Source organism: Martes martes (genome assembly GCF_963455335.1).
Source record: "Martes martes genome assembly, chromosome: 16".
NCBI lineage: Eukaryota > Metazoa > Chordata > Mammalia > Carnivora > Mustelidae > Martes > Martes martes.
Window position 1 is genome coordinate 32,809,238 of NC_137904.1, and position 20,660 is coordinate 32,829,897.

General features: G+C 51.9%; 2 protein-coding genes across 5 annotated transcripts in view; both read left to right on the plus strand.

Moving 5' to 3' along the window:
• Positions 1–11,662, plus strand: part of RNF43 (ring finger protein 43) — a 64,788-nt gene extending 53,126 nt beyond the window's left edge. For all 4 annotated transcript variants that reach the window (XM_080825922.1, XM_080825923.1, XM_080825925.1 and 1 more), the window contains 7 exons: positions 2,432–2,506; positions 2,618–2,749; positions 3,379–3,483; positions 4,602–4,763; positions 5,266–5,368; positions 6,248–7,597; positions 10,221–11,662. In XM_080825922.1, the coding sequence (XP_080682048.1) occupies positions 2,432–2,506; positions 2,618–2,749; positions 3,379–3,483; positions 4,602–4,763; positions 5,266–5,368; positions 6,248–7,597; positions 10,221–10,264 (1,971 nt within the window). In that variant the 3' untranslated portion in view covers positions 10,265–11,662. The remainder of the gene's footprint in view (positions 1–2,431; positions 2,507–2,617; positions 2,750–3,378; positions 3,484–4,601; positions 4,764–5,265; positions 5,369–6,247; positions 7,598–10,220) is intronic.
• Positions 11,663–12,891: 1,229 nt separating this feature from the next.
• On the plus strand, positions 12,892–19,674 carry SUPT4H1 (SPT4 homolog, DSIF elongation factor subunit). Its single transcript, XM_080827304.1, has 5 exons — positions 12,892–13,305; positions 13,866–13,972; positions 17,472–17,527; positions 18,022–18,075; positions 18,530–19,674. The coding sequence occupies exons 1-5, from the start codon at positions 12,940–12,942 to the stop codon at positions 18,595–18,597; spliced, it is 651 nt and encodes a 216-aa protein (XP_080683430.1). The 5' UTR covers positions 12,892–12,939; the 3' UTR covers positions 18,598–19,674.
• Positions 19,675–20,660: the final 986 nt, after the last annotated feature.

A 20,660-nucleotide genomic window follows, 5' to 3' on the forward strand; every position in this document is an offset into this window, starting at 1 on the left:
GTATTATGTATATGCCTTGTCTCTACAACTAGAAGATGAATTGTTCTAGAAGGCCTGGCCTTCCCTGGCTTGGTGCCCTGGGCACAGTAGGTACTCAGTCAGTCTTTGATGAGGAGGAGATGACAGAGACTGCCTCTGTGTCTGGAGAGGAAACCTATAGCCCAGAGAGGCATAGAGGGTCGTGTGCAATTCCCGCCGTGTCCTGGTTCCAGGGGCTAGAGGCCGTGGGCAGCCAGCAAGGGGGCTGGCTGACTCTTCTCCCAAGAAGTACTCCTTTCGTTCGCTCTCTCCCACTTTGGGGGTGCAGGTGTTCTGGAGGGAAGCATGGACAGCCCCAGAGTCGGCTGCCATCTGGCCCCAAGCCTTGCTTTTTGATTCCTAGAACTCTGGACACAGGTACCCACTGCCTGAAAGTCCTGTTTGTTTCCCCTGTTGGCCAGTACACTCTCTTTGATCTCTTTTACAGCTTCATAATTATGGGCTATAATGGGCTGGGGTGTTTGAACATCAGGGTAATTACTTTCCACTCTTCCTACCCCAGTCCTTCAAAGAGGGGGGCAGTGGGGAAAGTAAGAAATTTCTGGAGAAGGAAGGCTGTGCCCTTCCCTCATCCTCTTCCCGGCCTGGGCTGGGTATAGGGTCTCAGTCAGGGCATGAGAAACATGAGGCCTTGGCAGTATGCGGGATCCAGGAGTCTCAATTGTTTCACTACTGGAGTGACCCCCCCACCCCCATGCCTTGGCCAAGGCCTAGACTGTGACATTAGCAGTGGAAGCCCCTCTCCTTGTCCTCTGGGGCTGCTCCCAGACCCTGGCTTAGGGGTTTCTGAAGAGTGGAGAGCTTCTCTTTGCCTGGGGTCCTCTAGTTGGGCTGGACTTCCTGGGAGTAAGTGAGCAGGAGGACACCGAAGGCTCAGACCTCTCAACTTCTTCCGCAGTTTCATTCCGGAGTCCTGTAAATTTCCAGTCGGTTAGACTGTGGAGCCTGAGCCTGGGCTGGGCCAGGGTGCTGCTAGTCCAGTCCCAGGACTTAGCAGCTTGGCGGGAGGAGGGAGGAAGGAAGGGGGTACGTTACCCTCCTGACCTATTACAGGCCCCCACTTGAGTGTCTCCACCACTTTCCAGGGCTTCCCTGCCTGTAAGCTGCCAGTTCTGAGGGGCCCCGGTCCCTGCTGCCTCCTGGGGAGTGAGGAGCAGGGGCGAGGAGCCGCTCCCTGCTCCCTGCTCCCACTCCCGGGCCTGCCAGGCAGGAGACCTGCCTGGACAGGCTCTCCCCAGGGAAAGAAAGCAGAGATCAAAGGCCTGAGCGTGTGAGTGAGCCCCAGCACTGGCTCCTCCGCCTGCCACTGGGGCTGGCAGAGGGATTAACTCCTTCCGTGCCTGCAGCCCAGCCCCAGAGACTCAGCAGGCCCCTGGGGGCACGAGGTCCCCGCCTGATACCCTTCCAAGATGAGCCTTGGCTTTGGGGAGGAAGGCTGGTGAGTGGCGGTGCTGGGCAGGGCAGCCCGATGCCAAGTCACGGCAGTATCTGTCCTGCTCCTTTGCCCTTGTGCCTCCACCCACCCCTTGCCCTTATCTCTCTTCTCTTACCCCACACCCAGAGCTGCTAGATTTTTGCCTTTTTTCTCTTTTTGGCTCTACTCTGTTCTGCCTGGCTGCCTGGCTAGATTCTGCTGCCCCAAGCCTGCACGCACAGTTGTGCCCTTGTGGGAACAGCCCCTCGGGTCCCTCCCCACCAAATCTCCAGTGCCACCTCAGGGACAAAACACTGGACGGGGACCCCGTTAAGTCCTTGAACTGGAGCCAGGAAATGTGTCAGCAAACTAGAGTGTGGCTGGGAGAGAGACACCAAAGAGATGCGCTGAGCCCGGGGCTCTGCCATGGAGACATTGGGTGGCAGCAGGGTCCCAGGCCTTTGGGGGATGCCCACAGGCTCCTCTTGGCAGACAGGGTGGGACCGTGGAAAGCCCAGCTCTAGAAGGAGCTGTCTTTTCTCCCCTTCTCCCTCTCTGTACTGGGGACTGGTCACCCTTCCCCACTCCCTGGGGGTGCTGGTCATTCCCCGCTTTCTGTTATCCCAGCTCTTAGTGAAGGCAGACTTGGGGTACTCTGAGAGCAGGGAGATGTCTTATTTGTCCTTAGCTCCAGAGCCTAGTCTACTACCTGGCACAACTAAATTCTTGTTAAGGGCTTATTTGATTACAAAAGTTAGGACTGAATGTTGTCCTTGAAGGCAGTGGGAGCTGGGTGAGCTCCTTGCAGGACAGGGATCCTAGTCCCACTGCCGCCTCACAAATGTCATACAGGAGTGTGCGGAGGTACGGTGTGTGCGATGCCCGAGGAAGGGATAGACGTGGGAGGGGGAGGCCAGGGCTTGGGTGGGCTGTGTCCTGCTCTGACCACAGGGGGACCACTGTTGTGTGTCTCTGCAGGCCCGGATGGCGGGAGAGCGAGGAGCCAGCGCTGTCCTTTTTGATATCACAGAGGATCGAGCTGCTGCTGAGCAGGTACCCAGGGACACTGGGGTGTTTGAGGGGGCTGGATGGAGGGAGATCAAGTCACCTGGGGAAAGACAAGTGAGGACACAGCAGCCCTTGTGGGTCCTCTTCCTCCTGCAGTTGCAGCAGCCCCTGGGGCTGACGTGGCCGGTGGTGTTGATCTGGGGTAAGGATGCCGAGAAGCTGATGGAGTTTGTGTACAAAAACCGAAAGGCCCATGTTAGGATTGAGCTGAAGGAGCCCCCAACCTGGGTAAGCACACCAGATCTCCAGCCCCTGCCCTGGCACCCATTCTCACCTCCATTTCTTCTTGTGGCAACTCCCATCAAAAGCCCTTGCACTCCTAGAGCCAAAGAGAATTCTGAAACCCTACCGTTCATCTTCACACACCAGCTGTGTGCTTCTGGACACGTTTCTTCCCCCTGTGGGCTTCATCTGCAGAATGAGAAGATTAGGCCCCTGAGTTCTAAAGTTGTTTTCAGCTCCGTGGTTTCCCGGCACAGAGTAGCAGAGCCAGACTGACACCTGGCCCCCAGCCCCCGATCCCTGGCTGGTGTCTCTCCACCAGCTGGAAATCTCACCCAGGGGGTCACTGGGAGGCTGCCACTCTACACGGGGGTCCCTTTCCTCTTTCTCCCAAGCAGATGGGTCTTCAGAGAGTACCTCTCCCAGGGAACATCTGGAGGACCCTCTCCTATGCATGCCCGTGGGCAGAGAAGGACGACTTGGCACCCCCTGCAGGTTCCTCCCTACCTCCTCCCCGCTGCTAGAAGACTCAAGGGGACCTCTGGCTCTCTGCCTCCCAGGCATCTGAGCTTCTCCCAGATTGGCCCACCTCCTTCCAGAAGTATGACTCTCTCCATCTCTGCTCACTTCCCCAGCCAGATTATGATGTGTGGATCCTCCTGACAGTGGTGGGCACCATCTTTGTGGTCATCCTGGCTTCTGTGCTTCGCCTCCGGTGCCGCCCTCGCCACAGCCGGCCGGTGAGCTGGGGTAGGGGGACTCCCCGGTGGGAGGTGGGTGTGTTCCTGTGAGGGGGAGGATAAAGGAGTGGGAAGGGAAAAGGGGAGGAAAGAAGGTGCCCTTAGGCTCTTGAAATCATTTATGTCTAAATACCCTGGCCTCTGACTTGTAGAGCCCCTCCACGGAGGTTTGCCCATTCATTTATTTATTCAGCAAATAGAGCTCCTGGAGGGGGCCAGGCACGGTTCCAGGTGTTGGTGAGATCAGGGTGAGCGAAAAGACAGAAGATCCCTTCCCTCAGGGAGCTTTCATTCTAATGGGAAGAGATAGACAATAAGCAAAATAAATAAGCTATGTGGTATTTTTGGATGGTGGTATGTGCCAGAGAGAAAATTAAATAGAAGAGGGAAGAGGGAATGTAAAGGGAAAGGGTTAATTTTTAAAAAGCGAAGCCAGAGAAAGTTTCACTGGGAGGATGGCATTTACAGGAAAGACCCTAAATGGGTGAGGAGGTCTCTGTGGAGGTATTTAGGGAGAGCGTGAGGGGACAGAGAGCCCAGTACAGGCAAAGGCCTTGAGGCAGAGGTGTGCCCAGTATGTCTGAGGAACAGCCAGGGGGCCAGGAGGCTGGAGTAGAGTGAGTGAGAGGGCAGAGCAAGAGGTGAGGACAGGAATTTGCTGGACTGCGGAAGCCATTGACAGGACAGTGTTTTTCACTCCGGGTGAAGTGGGAGATAGGAGAAGATTTTGAGCAGAACCAGTACCATGATCTGAATTAAGTTTTAAAGCGGGGGAGGATGGGTGTGTGGTTGGGGGGGTTAATGGGATTAGGAATGCCATTTGATGGGCCTATTAGATATCCAAGTTAAGATATCCGGCAGGCAGTGGGACGAAAAACTTCTCTTCCAGCCCATCAAGGAAAGGAAGGCTTGGTGGTATGAACGGGGGTGGGGTGGGAAGGCTTGGCTGGCTTGGCAGAGCCGTGTATGAGCTTGAAGGGGACAGACTCCTAGGGATAGTCAGTGGGCTGTGTGGTCTCACTGGGTGACTGGGAACCCAGTACAGTCCTGGGGTGAGGGACAAGGAACCCTCGGGCAAGGAGCCCTTGCCCTAGTCTGAGCCCCAGCCCTCTTCCCAGGATCCCCTTCAACAGCGAACCGCCTGGGCCATCAGCCAGCTGGCCACCAGGAGGTACCGGGCCAGCTGCGGGAGGGCTCCGGCTGAGTGGCCAGACTCGAGCAGCAGCTGTAGCTCAGCCCCCGTGTGTGCCATCTGCCTGGAGGAGTTCTCTGAGGGCCAGGTAAGGCGGGCCTCGAGCTTGCCCTTTGTGACATGACTGGGCCGGGGAGGGACACTTGCACAGGAGGCTGGGCAGGGCACTGAAGCCTGCTTCCCTGGTTGCATCTGTGCCCTGTGTATCTTGCATGAGGCAGAGGGAGGGGACAGCCCTGATCTCTGGCTCTTTCCCTGGTCTTCCAGGGACCAAGAGCTAGGCCTTGTTCGGTGTGGCCGTGCCAGGCTTTGCAGTGGGTGCTTCAGAGCCATGATCTCGTTTCAGCCTCATGACAATGCCCAGTGGGGGTAGATTTTCTTTTTATCCTTGTTTTAGAGCAGAAAACTGTTAAGGAACTTGCCCAAGGTAATGCAGCCAAGGGGCAAGAGCCAGGTTGACCTGACGCCAAAGCCCTTACCACTTCTAGGCTACTATGTGGTATTTTACAAGGTCACAGCAAGAAGTAGAGGCCCCATTTTACTGCTGCAGCTACAGGTAACTTTGGTTCGGACCCCCTTGTGTTCCACAGGAGCTACGGGTCATTTCCTGCCTCCATGAGTTCCATCGTGTGTGCGTGGACCCCTGGCTCCATCAGCACCGGACTTGCCCTCTCTGCATGTTCAACATCGTAGGTAGGAGGTGGGCTGTGCACTCCGCTGTGTGCTGGGGTGGCGGGGGGGCGGGGTCTGGGATGAGGCTGCTCTCCAAGGAGGGTGTTGCCTTGAAGCTAAGGGGAATGCTGGTCTCCCTTAACAGTTCTTCAGGCTGTGCACTGCTCAAGGGTGATTCCTATGAAGGGGGACAAACCACAGTTCACATTGTAGACTTCTTTGTTACTTTAAAAATCTTTTTTTTTAAAGATTTTATTTATTTATTTATTTGTCAGAGAGAGAGAGAGAGAATGTGAGTGCACAAGCAGGCAGAGCAGCAGGCAGAGGCAGAGAGAGAAGCAGGCTCCCTGCTGAGCAAGGAGCCTGATGCAGAGCTCGATTCCAGGACCCTGGGATCATGACCTGAGCAGAAGGCAGAGGCTTAACCGACTGAGCCACCCAGGCATCCCTAAAAATCGTATTTTTATGACAACTGTGTTGATTCCAAATCTGGGTGGTTTGTGTATTTATAATTCTGAGTTTCTGGCAATAAAGTATCTTATTCTAACAAAACCAGAATAGTATGGAAATTTCCTGAAAGATGAAAGTGAAGTATCTTGAGGAAAGAGAGCCTTTTTCTAATTCACCCAAAGGTATGCTACAGGCCAGTGGTGGCCCTGAGTGAAAGAGCCCCAAATGGGCTGGTGGGAGGAGTGGGGATGGACATGCAGAGTGGAACCCCCAGGGAGAGAGACTGGCTGGAAGGAACCAGGGCGTCCCAGGGCACAGGCAGATTAGGAATGTCCTTGGTCCCCCAACTCCGACTGAACATGCAGCTATGTGGGCTCGAATGGGGCCTCTGCAACCACCCTCCATCGATTCATGGAGTCAAACACCCGTGCTCTTGGTTCTTTCTTCCAGAGGGAGATTCGTTTTCTCAGTCCCTGGGACCCTCTCGCTCTTACCAGGAACCAGGCCGGAGACTGCACCTCATTCGCCAGCATCCTGGCCATGCGCACTACCACCTGCCCGCTGCCTATGTGCTGGGCCCTTCCCGGGGTGCAGTGGCTCGGCCCCCACGACCTGGACCCTTCCTAACCTCCCAGGAGCCAGGCGCAGCCCCCCGGCACCACCGCGTCCCCAGAGCCGCACACCCCAGGGCTCCGGGCGAGCAGCAGCGCCTGGCAGTGGCCCAGCACCCCTACGCACAGGGCTGGGGGCTGAGCCCACTCCGACGCACGTCACAGCACCCCTCAGTGTGCCCAGCACCCGCACGCCGGGCCAGGCCTCACGACAGCAGCGGCTCTGGGGAGAGCTACCGCACCGAGCGCAGTGGCTACATGGCCGACGGGCCTGCCAGTGACTCTAGCTCGGGGCCCTGCCACGGCTCCTCTAGTGACTCAGTGGTCAACTGCACAGATGTCAGTCTGCAGGGCATTCATGGCAGCAGCTCTACCTTCCGCAGCTCCCTGAGCAGTGACTTTGACCCCTTGGTGTACTGCAGCCCGGAAGGGGAGCCCCGGGGAGAGGAGACGCGGCCCTGCGTGACCTCCCGGCCCCGGTCTTTGGACTCCGTGGTGCCCACAGGTGAAAGCCAGGTTTCCAGCCACGTCCACTACCACCGCCACCGGCACCACCACTACAAAAAGCGCTTCCAGTGGCATGGCCGGAAGCCTGGCCCAGAAGCTGGAGTCCCCCAGACCAGGCCTGCCATTGCTCAGACACAGCCCCAGCCGGAGCCGTCTTCCCCTGATCAGCAGGCTGCCAGATCCAACCTAACTGCCCCTTCAGGGCAGCCCCCCAACCCACAACGGCCTAGGGCCCTCCCAGAGGCAGCCCCGGGCCCAGCTGATGCCGCCAGCCCCAGTCCCAGCAGCCTCTTCCATTTGCAGAAATCCAGCCTCCCTGTTCGACACCCACAGAGGAAAAGGCGGGGGGGGCTCTCAGAGCCCACCCCTGCCTCTCAGCCCCAGGACTTGACGGCGCGCCCCACTTGCCAGATTTTCCCCCATTACGGTACCAGCTTGGCGTACCCTTGGTCCCCGGAGGCCCACCCGTTGATCTTTGGGCCTCCGGGCCTGGACAGGAGGCTGCTGCCAGAAAGCCCAGGCCCTTGTTACTCAAGTTCACAGCCAGTGTGGTTGTGTCTGACTCCACGCCAGTCCCTAGGACCGCACCCACCTGGAGAGGGGCCTTCTGAATGGAGTTCTGGCACCCCAGAGGGCAGGCCATGCCCTTACCCTCACTGCCAGCTGCCGCCAGCCCAGCCTGGTGAGTTTTCAGGGGAAGAGGGTGTGGTGAGGAGCGGATACCGGAGGTTTCTGCAGGATGGGGGAAGTCAGCCAACAAGGGGGTTGACAGCAGCTGAGAAGGGTGCAGTGGGGTAACATTCAAAATCCTGAACAGCAGGCGTAGCGCAGGATGCTGGCCGAGGTACTCTGACTCTGCCAGGTGTTGGTCCTTTGGTTGCCAGAGCAGGGGGCGGTCTTGGGGGAAGCGCCAGCGTGGAGGAAACATCAGGCAGCACTTGCGGTGGTTTGAGGCAACAGCTCAAATGTAAGTGTTTCAATATTGTAATAATTAGTCGAGCTGTGCCCACAGTTCAGTTATCAGCTCTAAAGATTTATTTATTTGAGAAGGGCAGCGGGGTGGGGCAGAGGGAGACAATGTTTAAGCAGACTCCCTGCTGAGCGTGGAGTCTCACATGGGGCTTGATCCCACCACCCCAAGATCATGAGCCAAGCAGAAGCCAAGAGTCAGGGGCTTCACTGACTGAGCCACCCAGGCGTCCCCAGTTATAAGCTTTAGATAACAAAGAAGGCCAAGAAGTGTTCCTTGCTCTTGAGGGAGAGCATGGGGAAGTACTTACTGATTGATAGCTATAATCCCAGCCAATGTGAGGTCTTGGAGGGGAAATAATTGCAGATATCTGTAACACTAGGCCATATGAGAAGAGCTATGGAAATTATTAAAAAAAAAAAAAAAAGAAGAAGAAGAAATAAAGAAAAGAAAAGAAAAAAAAATCATGGGTGGTTCCCAGCAACCCTGGGGGTCCTTAGGTTTTCTCCTCTCCACCTGGGGTAAAAGAACAATTAAGGCTTCTCTTCTGAGCACCCTTGTTAACAAGACCAACCTTATTCTCCTGGGACCTCAGTGCATCCCTGATAATTGTGTTACAACCAATACTGATAATGTAAATCCTCCATTTTAACGTGGTGTTTATTTGCTCAAATCCTCTTGCTTCTCCAGAGCAGCCTCCCACCTTTTCCCCCATCTTCTCCCATGGTGTGGATGACAAAGCTCTTTGCCTACAGCTCTCCCTAGGCACCCCAAAAGGGAACCCAAAGGGCCTGAAATATAAGACCTCTCAGTCTAGGAACCTTACAGTCAAGACCTAGAGCTTTTATCATTCATTCATTCACTTCTTTCCTTTTTTTCTTCCTGCATTCGATGCTTGCTGTGGGCTAGGTTCCTGCTTGCTTTGGGCTAGGTTCCAGGCTAGGCGCTGAGGACATGGCATTTGACAACTGGGAGATCCAGGTCTATGTGGTCAAAGGCATGTACACAGTGACAGTAGAGAAAACCATGGCTTCCTTGGAGCCATGTAAAGCAAGCTTTGGTCATGTGTTTGACAATCCATTTGGACCCTGTCACGTGGGCTCTCTCGTGGCTACTGGAGCTAGACCAGCACCTCCCCTCTCTCCCGTACACAGAACTGGTTTGGACACCTCCCTCTTCCCTGCTCCTCAAATCCAGTCAGCACCAGGTTCTGTTAACTCTGTCCCTGAGAGCTTTTTTACCTTCTCCTTCAGAAGAAGGAGACATGGGGGGCACCTGGGTGGCTCAGTGGGTTAAGCCTCTGCCTTCAGCTCAGGTCATGATCTCAGGGTCCTGGGATCGAGGACTGCATCGGGCTCTATGCTCAGCAGGGATCCTGCTTCCCCCTCTCTCTCTCTGCCTGCCTCTCTGCCTACTTGTGATCTCTCTCTCTCTCTCTCTGTGTCAAATAAATAAGTAAAATATTTAAAAGAAGAAGAAGAAGGAGACATGGTCCCTGCCCATGTCTTCAATGCAGCCTAAAGACCAAGGCAGGAGCCTCCTAGCTCTTCCTTCCCCTCTTACAGGGCCATGAAGGCTGGGCCCTGCTCACCTGCTGCTGCCAGGCTCATCATCTCTAAACAAACTGTCCAGAAATTTCCACATGTTGTTTTGTCCACAGTAAGCAAAAACTGAGCCTGGTTTGGCCTTTGAGGCTCTGGCACCGACTAGCCCCCATCCTCCTTCCCCACTTTATTTTTCAGTCTTCCCCTTCCCTTGCCAAACCTAGTAAACACTTCTCGCAGTCCCTATAACCCAGAATATTCTGCTGCCTTCCTCCTCCCAGAAATCCAGTTCTTATCCATTTCTGCCCTACTAGCTCATTTATCTGCACTTTCAGGAAGCCCTTCCTGATTGCTCCACTTGAACATGATCTGTCCCCTTTCCAGGAAAGGTCTTATGATCCAGTCCCGTCCCACTGCATAATTTCCCTTTGCATGCACACCCTCTCTCCTACAAGATTGTCAGGTCCCTGCTTATTCTTCTAGTTGGCATACGGTAACAGACCAGATTCACAAGTGCTTAATAAGTATTTACTGGGTTAACGAGCAAATAGTAAGTAATTATAACACACCGGTTGCTATGTATGTTTCTCTTTCTGGAGCTTTTTTGTTTTTCTCTCCCCTTTATCCCAGCTGGGGCCCCTCCCAGCTTTCAATCTAGTTGCCCCTTCTGGATACATTCCCTGCTCCTCCCTCTCTGTAGTTCTCTCCCAGCCATACTGTCTTGCAGGTGGGACAGGAAAGCAGCTGGCCTGACCCTCAGTGACCTCTTTCCCTCATCTCTCTAAATGCAGGCTCGGAGGAGGAGACTGAGGAGCTGTGTGAACAGGCTGTGTGAGATGCTCAGACCTAGCTCTAACCAAGAGCGTACTTGGATGACTTGTCCCTGCCTGGCACAGAGTGAAGAAAGGACCTCAGAAAACACCCCTCTTTTGGGCCATACTTCCCGGCACCTCCGGAAGAGGAGTGGTGGTGGTGGGTGGCAGGTGCTCCCTGCTCCCAGCGCTGGACCTTGAGTGCAGAACGCGTCTGCAGTCAGCAAGCCTGTGTCCAGTGGGGCAGCCAGCTACTCCCTATGTGGGCCGGCTCCCTTAAAGGCTGTCTTTTGAGAACAGGAAGCTGGGTATGGGTGGATAGGTGTTATAAAGGTGCTGCTGTTTTCCCCAGGCCCAGCAGGTCTTCCTTATCCCAAGCCTCATGTGCACACCTGTCAATGGGTCCTTCTTACCTCCTCTCTTGGGTGAGTCCTGCACACCAGCTTTGACGCCTTGGTAAAGCTGCTGCATCAGCAGCAACCTCGGCTTGTGTCATTTTCCTTCTTTGCAAACAGATCAGGAACGTAGATGAGCCCTGAGACCTAAAAAGGGAGACTGTGCAGCTTCTCCAGGCAGTACCTGCCCTGGTGCATAAGGGAGAATGCTCTTCCCTTCTTGTCTTTAATTGTCACATCCACTCTATTAAGTCAGAGGGGAGGCTCTGGGAAGCCAGGGTGTGGAGTTCTGTCCCTAAAGCGGTACAGCGCCCTGAAGAACCTGGGATGAAGCCTCCGACTTTCAAACTTCGTCACTCTAGCAGCCCCAGTTCCTCTGGGGCTTGGGAGTGGGGGTAGTGGGGGAGGGAATAATTCTTTCCTGGAAGTTGCCTATCTCAAAGTCCCAAAGTAGGTGGAAAGAAGAGGATTTCTGCTGGACTTCATCTAGAAGAGGGAGGATGGAATGAAGGTAGAAAAGACAGAATTACAGCTGAACAAGGACAATGATGAATTCTTTTCTCGGAGTTTTCTCTCAGAGCAGGGATGAGGAACAGGGGAAAACAAAGGAAAAGCAAAGTAGGACATTTGGGTTTAGATGGCTCCAAGGCCCTGCTTCCCATGATAAGCCATACAAACCAGGGACACCCAGGAAGGTATACATGCAAGAGGTTGTGCATGCAGGACATCCGGCCCGGGTAGCTGGCACCGAGTGGGCAAGGGCTGAGGGGCCCCCTGAGGGTGACATTCACCCCAGGGCAGCTGGACCATTGCCGGCTCCTCAGGCATTATCCCATTTGGAATGTGAATGTGGGAGCTAAGTGGACACAGGACCCTACCTGGGAAACTTCTTCCCTCAAAGTCAGTGGGGATCTAGCACCTAGGCACCCACATGGGTATTTATATCTGAACCAGACAGAAAGACGCTTGAATCAGGCACTATGTTGAGAAATGTATTTATTTGCTAATATATTTATCCATAAATGCAGTCTGGTCTCGTGGTTTTGTTCTGTCATGACGGTCACTCACAGTAACGGTTTCATCTTCTACATTGACAGAAGTAAATTATTTCTGGTATCAGAGGTTAGGCTCTGACTTAGGAAGGGATAGGACAGAGTGGTGGGCTAGGCAACAAGTACTGGTTTGTAAGCCCCTAAAAGCATGGTTTAGTGAGATCAGGGAAGGGAGGAAAGTATGACTGGATTCTGTGGTCCAGTTGCTATCTGTATTATTATTGTACCTTTTACTTCACACTCTTGTGATGCTTCAATGACTTTGTAACCTGTAGCAAATACTCTGTGCCTCACTTTTCCACCCATAAAATAAGCCTACTTCACAGAGTTGTGGCAGGGCTCCCCAGATAAGAGTGAAAGCATGTTTGGAGGCCGAAAGTATCCAACGCTGGAGAACATTCTAACCCCAGTCATAGAGCCCATCTGAATGCAGCATGGCAGGGGCACAAACAGCAGTCCCCCCACCCCTCCTTGAAGAAGCTCTTTCAGTTCGGAGGCCTGGTTGGGAGGACAGAACAGTGGGGCCTGAAACTACCTATTTATATCCCAGAGCTCCAATTCTGATAAACACAAATGACTGTGCTCTGCCTACTCCTGGGACTACTGTGAGGATCCAGAGCTACTGCTAAGTTGGTATGAATTCCACAGAGCCTGGGGCGGCCTTTGCTCCCATCCTCACAAAGCACATTTCCCCTTCTGCTTCTCCAGGAAAGGCTTCATAGGGGTCGTCATTGTCTGTTGCCCAGTTTTGAAGCACAGAGCATAGAAGCATCTAGCTTTCTAGAAGGTGGGGGTAGGGGGAGACACTCTCCTATCCTCTACAGATGTTTTCAACAAAGGAACTGTCTAAATGCTAAAAGATGCACAAAGCCTAAATTATCAGCTGGAACGAGTAAAGTACGTAAAGAGTTTTAAAAAAATAAATACGCCTGTTAACGCGCCATCGGCTCACAAGCCACAATTCCGGTCGACGGCAAATGGAAACCCTACACTGCTCTCTGGAAGAAAGGGGCTGTCCTTGATTTCTTTCCCTCTTGGCAGAGATAACCCAGAGGGAGACAGTGGGCTCTCTGGCCCTGCGCTTTTTTAAAACGGCAAGACAAAAAAGGATCTCGGCTGGCATCTGGGATCCTCCCAAGGGGACGAACGGCCGGCTGCCAGGGACCGAGATCAAAGGACCCGCCCCGCCGGGATTCCGGCTCCGGCTGCGGCTCGTTCCCGCGCAGGCGCCAGCCGCGCCGCCCCTCCCCCATGGGCCCTGCCCACAGGCCCAACGGCCGCCACGGCCTCGCCCTCGCGCCGGCCCAGGTGGCGGGCGCGCGCGCGGGCCCAGGTGACTCCCGGCCGGGTCCCGCCTTTCAGGCGGGAGAAACCATCTCCGTAGGACGGGCGGGGGTGGGGGGGCGGTGGCTGGGACCTGCGACTGCCCACACAGGAAGAGGAAGTCCTGGGCACCGGAAGTGGAAGGCATTCTGGGTAATTCGCTGTTTACTTCCTGCGGCTGAGGAATCCGTGGCCCAGTTCTTTGCTGTGCTTTTGTCGGAGAGGATGGCCCTCGAGACGGTGCCGAAGGATCTGCGGCATCTGCGGGCTTGTTTGCTGTGTTCGCTGGTCAAGGTGTCCTTCGGGGAGCTGGTTGTAGGGGCGATGGGGGAATCAAGGTGGGGGAAAAAGTGGAACGGGTCTGGGGGATAGCGAATAGAAAATTAAGTTCCGGGACCCTGGGTTTGGCGGGGCTCAGGGGGATGTGGGAACCTGCTGGAGTCCATCGTTTAAGTCTGCAGGAACACAGGCAGTCTTTAGATGCCTTTGAATCCTTAACTAGCACACGTGTGATTCTTAACAGACGTTCAGTGAACTTCTGTTGAAGTCGAAGGCCACTGAGAGTCAGGTGAGGGTGGGGATCTGCAGCTGAGGGAGTAGTCAGAGAAGATGCCTGTCCCTGAGGAGACTGGGGAAAGGAATAGGTAAAACGCAGTTAGGAACAAGAGAGGGAGGACTGTGAGGGTGTGGGTGGAACTTCAGAAATGGAGCTGTAAGAGTGGTGGGTGGAGAACCGGATGAGACAGAGCCAGCATAGGGAGCCTTCTACTTGATCAGGTAAAAGTATGGAGAGAGCTACTCATTCTTTTGGCCTTGTTTATGCTCATCCCTACCCCTTTCTTTCCCTCTCCCAGACTATAGACCAGTTTGAATATGATGGTTGTGACAATTGTGATGCATATCTTCAGATGAAGGGTAACCGGGAGATGGTATATGACTGCACCAGCTCTTCCTTTGATGGGTAAGCTCCTTTAGATTCCTTCATTCACTTTTTGGTTACTCCCATCCTACTCCACCCCACCCCATCCAGTAAATGTGAGGCAGACTTTTGAGATCATGATCCTAGTTGTTCTCAAAGTTATGTTAGCCACTAGCATGTTTGGCATTGAGCACTTGAAATGTGGCTAGTCCAAACTGAGTTATTCTCTAGCTGTAAAATATACACTAGATTGACAAGATTTAGAACAAGGAAAAAGAATGTAAGGTATTTTAACTTGGTTAATATTAATTATATACTGTAATGATAATCCTTTGGGTATGTTGGGTTAAATGAATATGTTATTGAAATTAATTTCACCCTTTTTTCTTTACTTATAAACGTGGCTACTAGAAAATTTTAAATGACTTGTGTGGTTTTGTTTATTTCTGCTGGACAGTTCTTCATGAGACTGTCAGCTCATTGGTGGTAGGGACTGTGTTTATCTTGTATACACTGATTTGGCACAGGGCCCGGAAGGTGGCAAAAGGCTAAGAAGTGTTTGTTAAATACATGAAGATCCTTTCTGAAAATGAAGGTAAGGTAAGGTAAGGTACAGTAGTGGTAAATTATTACCTGAAAGCTGATGCTGTTAGATATGTCCCTTGGTGAGATTGTCCAATGGGGAGAAGGGGAAATGAGAGTAACGTAAGTGACCAGGTCTCGGGTTTTTTTTTTCCCCAAGGTAGGAGCCAGAGAATAGTATTCTTTGGGGGGATAAGGAGATAACTGTCTTTTGGCCTCTAGGCCAATTAAGGATTTACACACAGGGGTGCCTGAGTGGCTTAGTCAGTTAAGTGTCCAATTCTTGATCTCAGGGTAGTGAGATTGAGTCCTTCCCACAGTCCCTGGCAGCTATCATTCTACTTTCTTTCTGTATGAATTTCTTGGGTTTTTGTTTTGTTTTAAGATTTTATTTACTTGAGAGAGGACAAGCAGGGGGAGTGGCAGAGGGAGAGGGAGAAGCTGAGCAGGGAGCCCAACATGGAGCTCAATCCCAGGACCCCCAGGATCATGACCTGAGCCAAAGGCAGATGCTTAACCAACTGAGCCACCCAGGCACCCCTCTTGCTGTATGAATTTGAAGTGTACTATGAGTGCTTCATATAAGTGGAATCATACAATATTTGTGTTTTTGTGCCTGGCTCATTTCATTTACCATCATGTCTTCAAGGTTTATCCATATTGTCGCATGCGTCCGAATTTTCCTTTTAAACGGAATACATTTTATCCACTCATCTGTTGATAGACTCTTGGGTTGCTTCTATCTTTTCGCTGTCATGAACAATGCTGCTGTGAACACGGGTTTACAAATATCTGATCAAATCCGTGCTTTCATTTCTTTAGGGTATATATCCAGAAGCGGAATTGCTGAGTCGCTCTATTTAATATTTAGGGGAACTGCCATACGTACTGGTTTCATAGCGGCAGCACCATTTTCTGTTCCCACCAGCAGTGTGCAGGGGTTCCAGTTTCTTTACACCCTTGCCAACGCTTGTTTTTTGTTGTTGTTGTTGTTGTTTTTGTTTTGTTTTGTTTTATGTTTTGTTTTGGTTTTGGTAGTGGCTACCTTCTTGGACGTGAAGTGGTATTGTTTTGGTTTTGATTGCTTTTCCCTAATGATTAGTGATGTTAAGCATCTTTTTATGTGCTTACTGGCCTTTTGTAGATCTTAGAAAAATGTCTGTTCAAATCCTTTGCCCACTTTCAAAGCAGGTTATTTGACTTTTTATTGTTGAGTTGTGTTATTTTTATGTATTCTGGTGCATATTAGATTTTGGAGAGTGGGTATATCAAGGGCTAAAGGAGCTCAGAGGAGGGCCACATGAACTCACCTAGAAGCTGAGGAGATACTATGTGAATCAGGCTCTGACAGAAAGAAGTACAGGAATTTTGAGGAGGTTGAGGTAAGAGAGCATTTTAGAAAAAGCATTCTAAACATGGGAATGACTTGAGTAGAATCACGGGGTGGGAAAACCAAGCTATGTTTGGAGAATGGTGGGGATTCTGTTGACGTTAAATCATAAGGTTGGGTGACAGGCACTGTAGGGCTAGAAAGATTGCTTGTGAAGAATAGAAGAGAACGTACTGTTGGTCCAGACAACGGCCTGTGTCTACCTCTGGTCAGTCTGCCAGGCCAGGGCAGGTGTTACCCTACTTAACCACCCCAGAGGGTGGCATCAGTTCCACTCCCAGCAGGTGGCTGAGAATGTAGGATATGGATGGGGGAGGAAGGCTCCCCAAATAAGAATCCAAGATTGGTGCCAAAAAGAAGAGGGAATGATTATTTTTTTTTAAGATCTTATTTATTTATTTGACACAGAGAGAGAGAAACAGCAAGAGAGGGAACACAAGCAGGGGGAGTGGAAGAGGGAGAAGCAGGCTCCCCGCTGAACAGGGAGCCTGTTGCAGGGCTTGATCCCAGGACCCTGGGACCATGACCCAAGCTGAAGGCAGATGTTTATTGACACCCACCCAGGCGCCCCGAGGGAATGGTTACTGAGAAGGCAGTTGATAAATGTCAGGATCTATAACAGACCTGTCACAATAGGCAGTCCGCAAGCATTTGATTGAATGAATGACAGAAATGACATAATGTAGCTTCTGAAAGTACCTGGTGTTTACCTGTCAAGCTCAAGTGGCAGCCTACTAGCCCTTATTAAATGGCCTTTCTGTTGCCTGTGTATCAGAGCTATCCTGGGGAGAACGAGTAAGATAAGGAGAGCTCATGCTTATTTAGCACCTACTGTGCTAGGTGTTTGTCGTGTATTAGCTCAGTATTTGAGTTCCAGTCCACATAATTCTGAGAGGTCTCCAAATGCATCTTAGACTGTACAGCTCATCAGAGCAGACCTTGGCCAAGTCTAACTTATTTTTGTAACCCTGTAAGCATGTTTGTCCTTCACCCTCCCCCTTTGCACTAGGGCCCAGCCCCCTAGTGATGGTGTTGCTTGTAATTGTAACTGGCTTTCTGCTTTGTTGTTGTTGTTTTAAAGATTTCATTTATTTATTTGACAGAGATCACAAGTAGGCAGAGAGGCAGGCAGAGAAAGGTGGGGAAGCAGGCTCCCTGCTGAGCAGAGAGCCTAATGCGGGGCTTGATCCCAGGACCCTGGGATCATGACTTGAGCCGAAGGCAGAGGCTTTAACCCACTGAGCCACTCAGGCACCCCTGGCCTTCTACTTTTGAAGCTGTCCTGTTTCCCAGAGAATCTAGGCTAAGGATGCCTTTGAGCCTAATGAGCTAGTCCTTTGGGAATGGCAACTAACCTGTGCTTGGCAGGCCAAGGACCTTTGTCAGTGTCCCCAGCCTTAGTAGTCCATTTCCCCTGCTTTCTTTCCCAAACCAATACTTGGCTTTTTCCTTTGTTTCCTCTCCCAGAACTATTGCTGGCTGGAAGCAGAGTGAAGTGGCATTTTCCTCCATCTCTCTCTTTTCTAGTAGGAGAGGCTCAGGCTGACTCTTTTTCTTTTCCTTTCCCAGAATCATTGCAATGATGAGTCCAGAGGACAGCTGGGTCTCGAAGTGGCAGCGAGTCAGTAAGTATCTCCCTTTCTCCTTATCCTGGTCTACTTGTTGCTGCCCTCTGGGTCTGGTGGGGGAGCCTTAAGTCAGGGGTAAGTAGCCACAGAATGAAATAGCTGGGGGGGCGCCTGGGTGGCTCAGTGGGTTAAAGCCTCTGCCTTCGGCTCAGGTCATGATCTCGGGGTCCTGAGATCGAGCCCCGCATCGGTCTCTCTGCTCAGCAGGGAGCCTGCTTCCTCCTCTCTCTCTGCCTGCCTCTCTGCCTACTTGTGATCTCTGTCTGTCAAATAAATAAATAAAATCTTAAAAAAAAAAAAAAAGAAAGAAATAGCTGGGGTTGTAGGAAACAGGAGGAAAGTGTCCTGTCCCCTGTCACTTAACATCGGAGCCAAAAGAAGTGATTGCTCTTCTCTTGGAGTTGCAGCATTCCTTTCATTTTTAGCTTAAACCTCCATTTGGTCTTTAGATTTAACTCACTCTCACTGCCATCTCTCTTCTTCTCTCATAGGTAACTTTAAGCCAGGTGTGTATGCAGTGTCGGTCACTGGTCGCCTTCCCCAAGGTAATAATAATCATAATAGCAGCCAGTGTTCACTTGCTCCGCCACACTCTGTGGAGGTCCTTTCTGTGACTACACGCTAGTCCTCACGACTCTGTGAGGCAACTGAGGCACAGAGAGTTTAAATAACTTGCCCAAGGTCATCCTGCTAGTAGTGAGCTAGAATGTGAACCCAGGCATTTTGACCCCAGAACCCTTGGTTTTAGCGACTACAGTGTGTAGTCTTTTCCTTCTCATTCTTATCAAGTCATTGCCAAACACGTGCCTGGATCTTCAGTAGTAACAAGCCAACCAAGCAGGACTGTTGATGAGCTGTGTAGGAAGGAACTCCATTTTGCTTAGGAACACCTTCCTTCCTTTCTCCCTTTCTCGCCCCCCACCAAAGTGGTAGTAGAGAGACCTTTCTTATCCTCTGGAATATTCCTCCCTCATAGAGCTGTTTCTTTTCCTGCTGCAGGAATCGTGCGAGAGCTGAAAAGTCGAGGAGTGGCCTACAAATCCAGAGACACAGCTATAAAGACCTAGCAAGCTACATTGCTGCCAGCATCTTTGCTCCCCACCTCCTGCATCTGCTTATTTTTTGTTATGGAACTAAATGGACAGAACTTCAGAGACTTTCCCCCTCCAACTCTGAGACTCAGCAGACTGTTGAGAGAACACGGCGTGTCCCTGAGCCATTTTACCTTTGGACTGCTGGTGGGGGTGGGGTGGTTTGAGCTGGTGGATTAACAGAGACTGACTTGAATGAGGGGTAGGAGACCTGTTTTTTGCCCTTACCCATGAGTAGGACTCTGGGTCAGATGCTAATAAACATGAACCCCTAGGAAAGTTCTTAAACCCATGACAGATGCCTTGCCTCCTCCTTTTTACCTGGGCACAGGAAGAACTCACCTAACTCTGTAAGCACTTTCCTGGAGCAACAGAGGCCCTCCAGCTCCCCGATACCCATCTTTCAGCCTTCCGAAGTTGCAGCCTTTCTAGTGTGCTTCCTCGGGTCTTGTTGGAAGGTCTGCTGTCCTGAGTCCAGGCAGCCCCATCAGGCTGGTAGTCCTGGCATCTGGGGGTTGCAGACTTGCTCTAGACCTGGCACAGCAAGTGTCTTGAAAGAAAGTCTGAGGCTTCTCAGTATTCTTTGCCTGTTGACCATATTTATTACTATTCTTCCCCCTCCCTTTTTTTCCTTCTTTTTACTGTTCTTCCTCTACCTTAGGCCATGACCCTCCCTTGCCCACCTACACACATTCTGCTGTGTTTCTTCAGCTGGAGACCCTGAGGTGGCTGCTGGGTCTTGGTCCAGTTAGTTTATGCCTTTGTAGGAGTTGGGCCCCTCCCCTGCCCCTCTGGCCTAGTAGGGGGTTTTGATACCAGGTTGTTGGTCAAGGTGAGTTATTTGTTTTAGAATGAAAAATTTACCAGAAATTCTTACTTTAATCTCCACAAAGAATCCTATCGCTATCCTGTTGATTTCCTAGGTTTCTTGTTCTCCGTCTGTAAAACAATGATAACACCGTATTTACCTTAGTTTTGTTATTACAAAAACGAAGCAATGTGAAAATTCTGAAACTTCGGTTTTATGAAAAGTAAAATTCATTTACCCTTTTTATTAGCTGTTCTTTAATGTATACAGTAAGCGCACAGTTAATCAAATAGTGGGAGAAGTGCCGAAAATCACTGCTGCAGAATGAGCTCCTGACTCATTAGCGGAGGTGCCTACACTAGGGCTCTGCCCGTAGCCACCTGGTGTTGCTAGTGAGTCAGTGTCTCTCTTGTTCCTTGGGGCCTGGAGTGTGTGGGAAGGAGAGAGAGGAGCTGATTTGTGGGAAGGAGGAAGAGGAGCTGATTCTCCAGTGACCCCCCGCTGCTCCCACCCCTGTCCTTGTCTGCTCAGAGGCCCCTGTGAGGGCAGCTGGAAGTGGCCCAGGATGCTTATGTCACTCACAGATCCTCCTCAAACCAGAGCCGTTTTGCTGATGCCCTCAAGCTCTGAAGGAATGGTCTGTTAACCCCAGTTTCAGCTGTTTTTAAAGGATTTCTCCAGCCTAGCAAACTGAAAGAGCTCAAGGGGTGGTGGTTTCTATTTAATTTCAGTCTGAAAGGATCCTTGGGAAGTAGCCCCACCAGGCCAGCCTTACGATCTGGAGAGAAGTGGGTTTCAGCAAGAGTGCCTAGGCCATGCAGTCAACACCCAACTTTCACTGGCTTTTCTCAAAAAGTCCCTTGGAAATCCCCAGCTGCTGTCCTGCGTGTCTGACCCGGACGTGGCTGCTCGGTGAGAATGGAAACAGTTGTGGGGAGGAGAGGCAAGAGGAGCTGTACACAAATAACCACACACAGGCTGCCTCAGCCCCACACCGAGCTGACGACCTAACTGTTAGCCTCGCAGGAAGCGAAAGACACAGGCCCTGAGGGTTGTGGGGGAGGGGTGCCCAGTCAGGGGACTGGGTGTCACAGACTCGGTGCCAAGTGGGCTCTGCCTGGAAGCTGCTTCTCAGTTCGCTTTCTTGCTGTTTCTGGTCCTGGAAGCTGCTTGTGGTGCTGCCCGGCAGGCCAGACAGGGTGGACTCTGAGTCCACCCACTGCAGGGAACC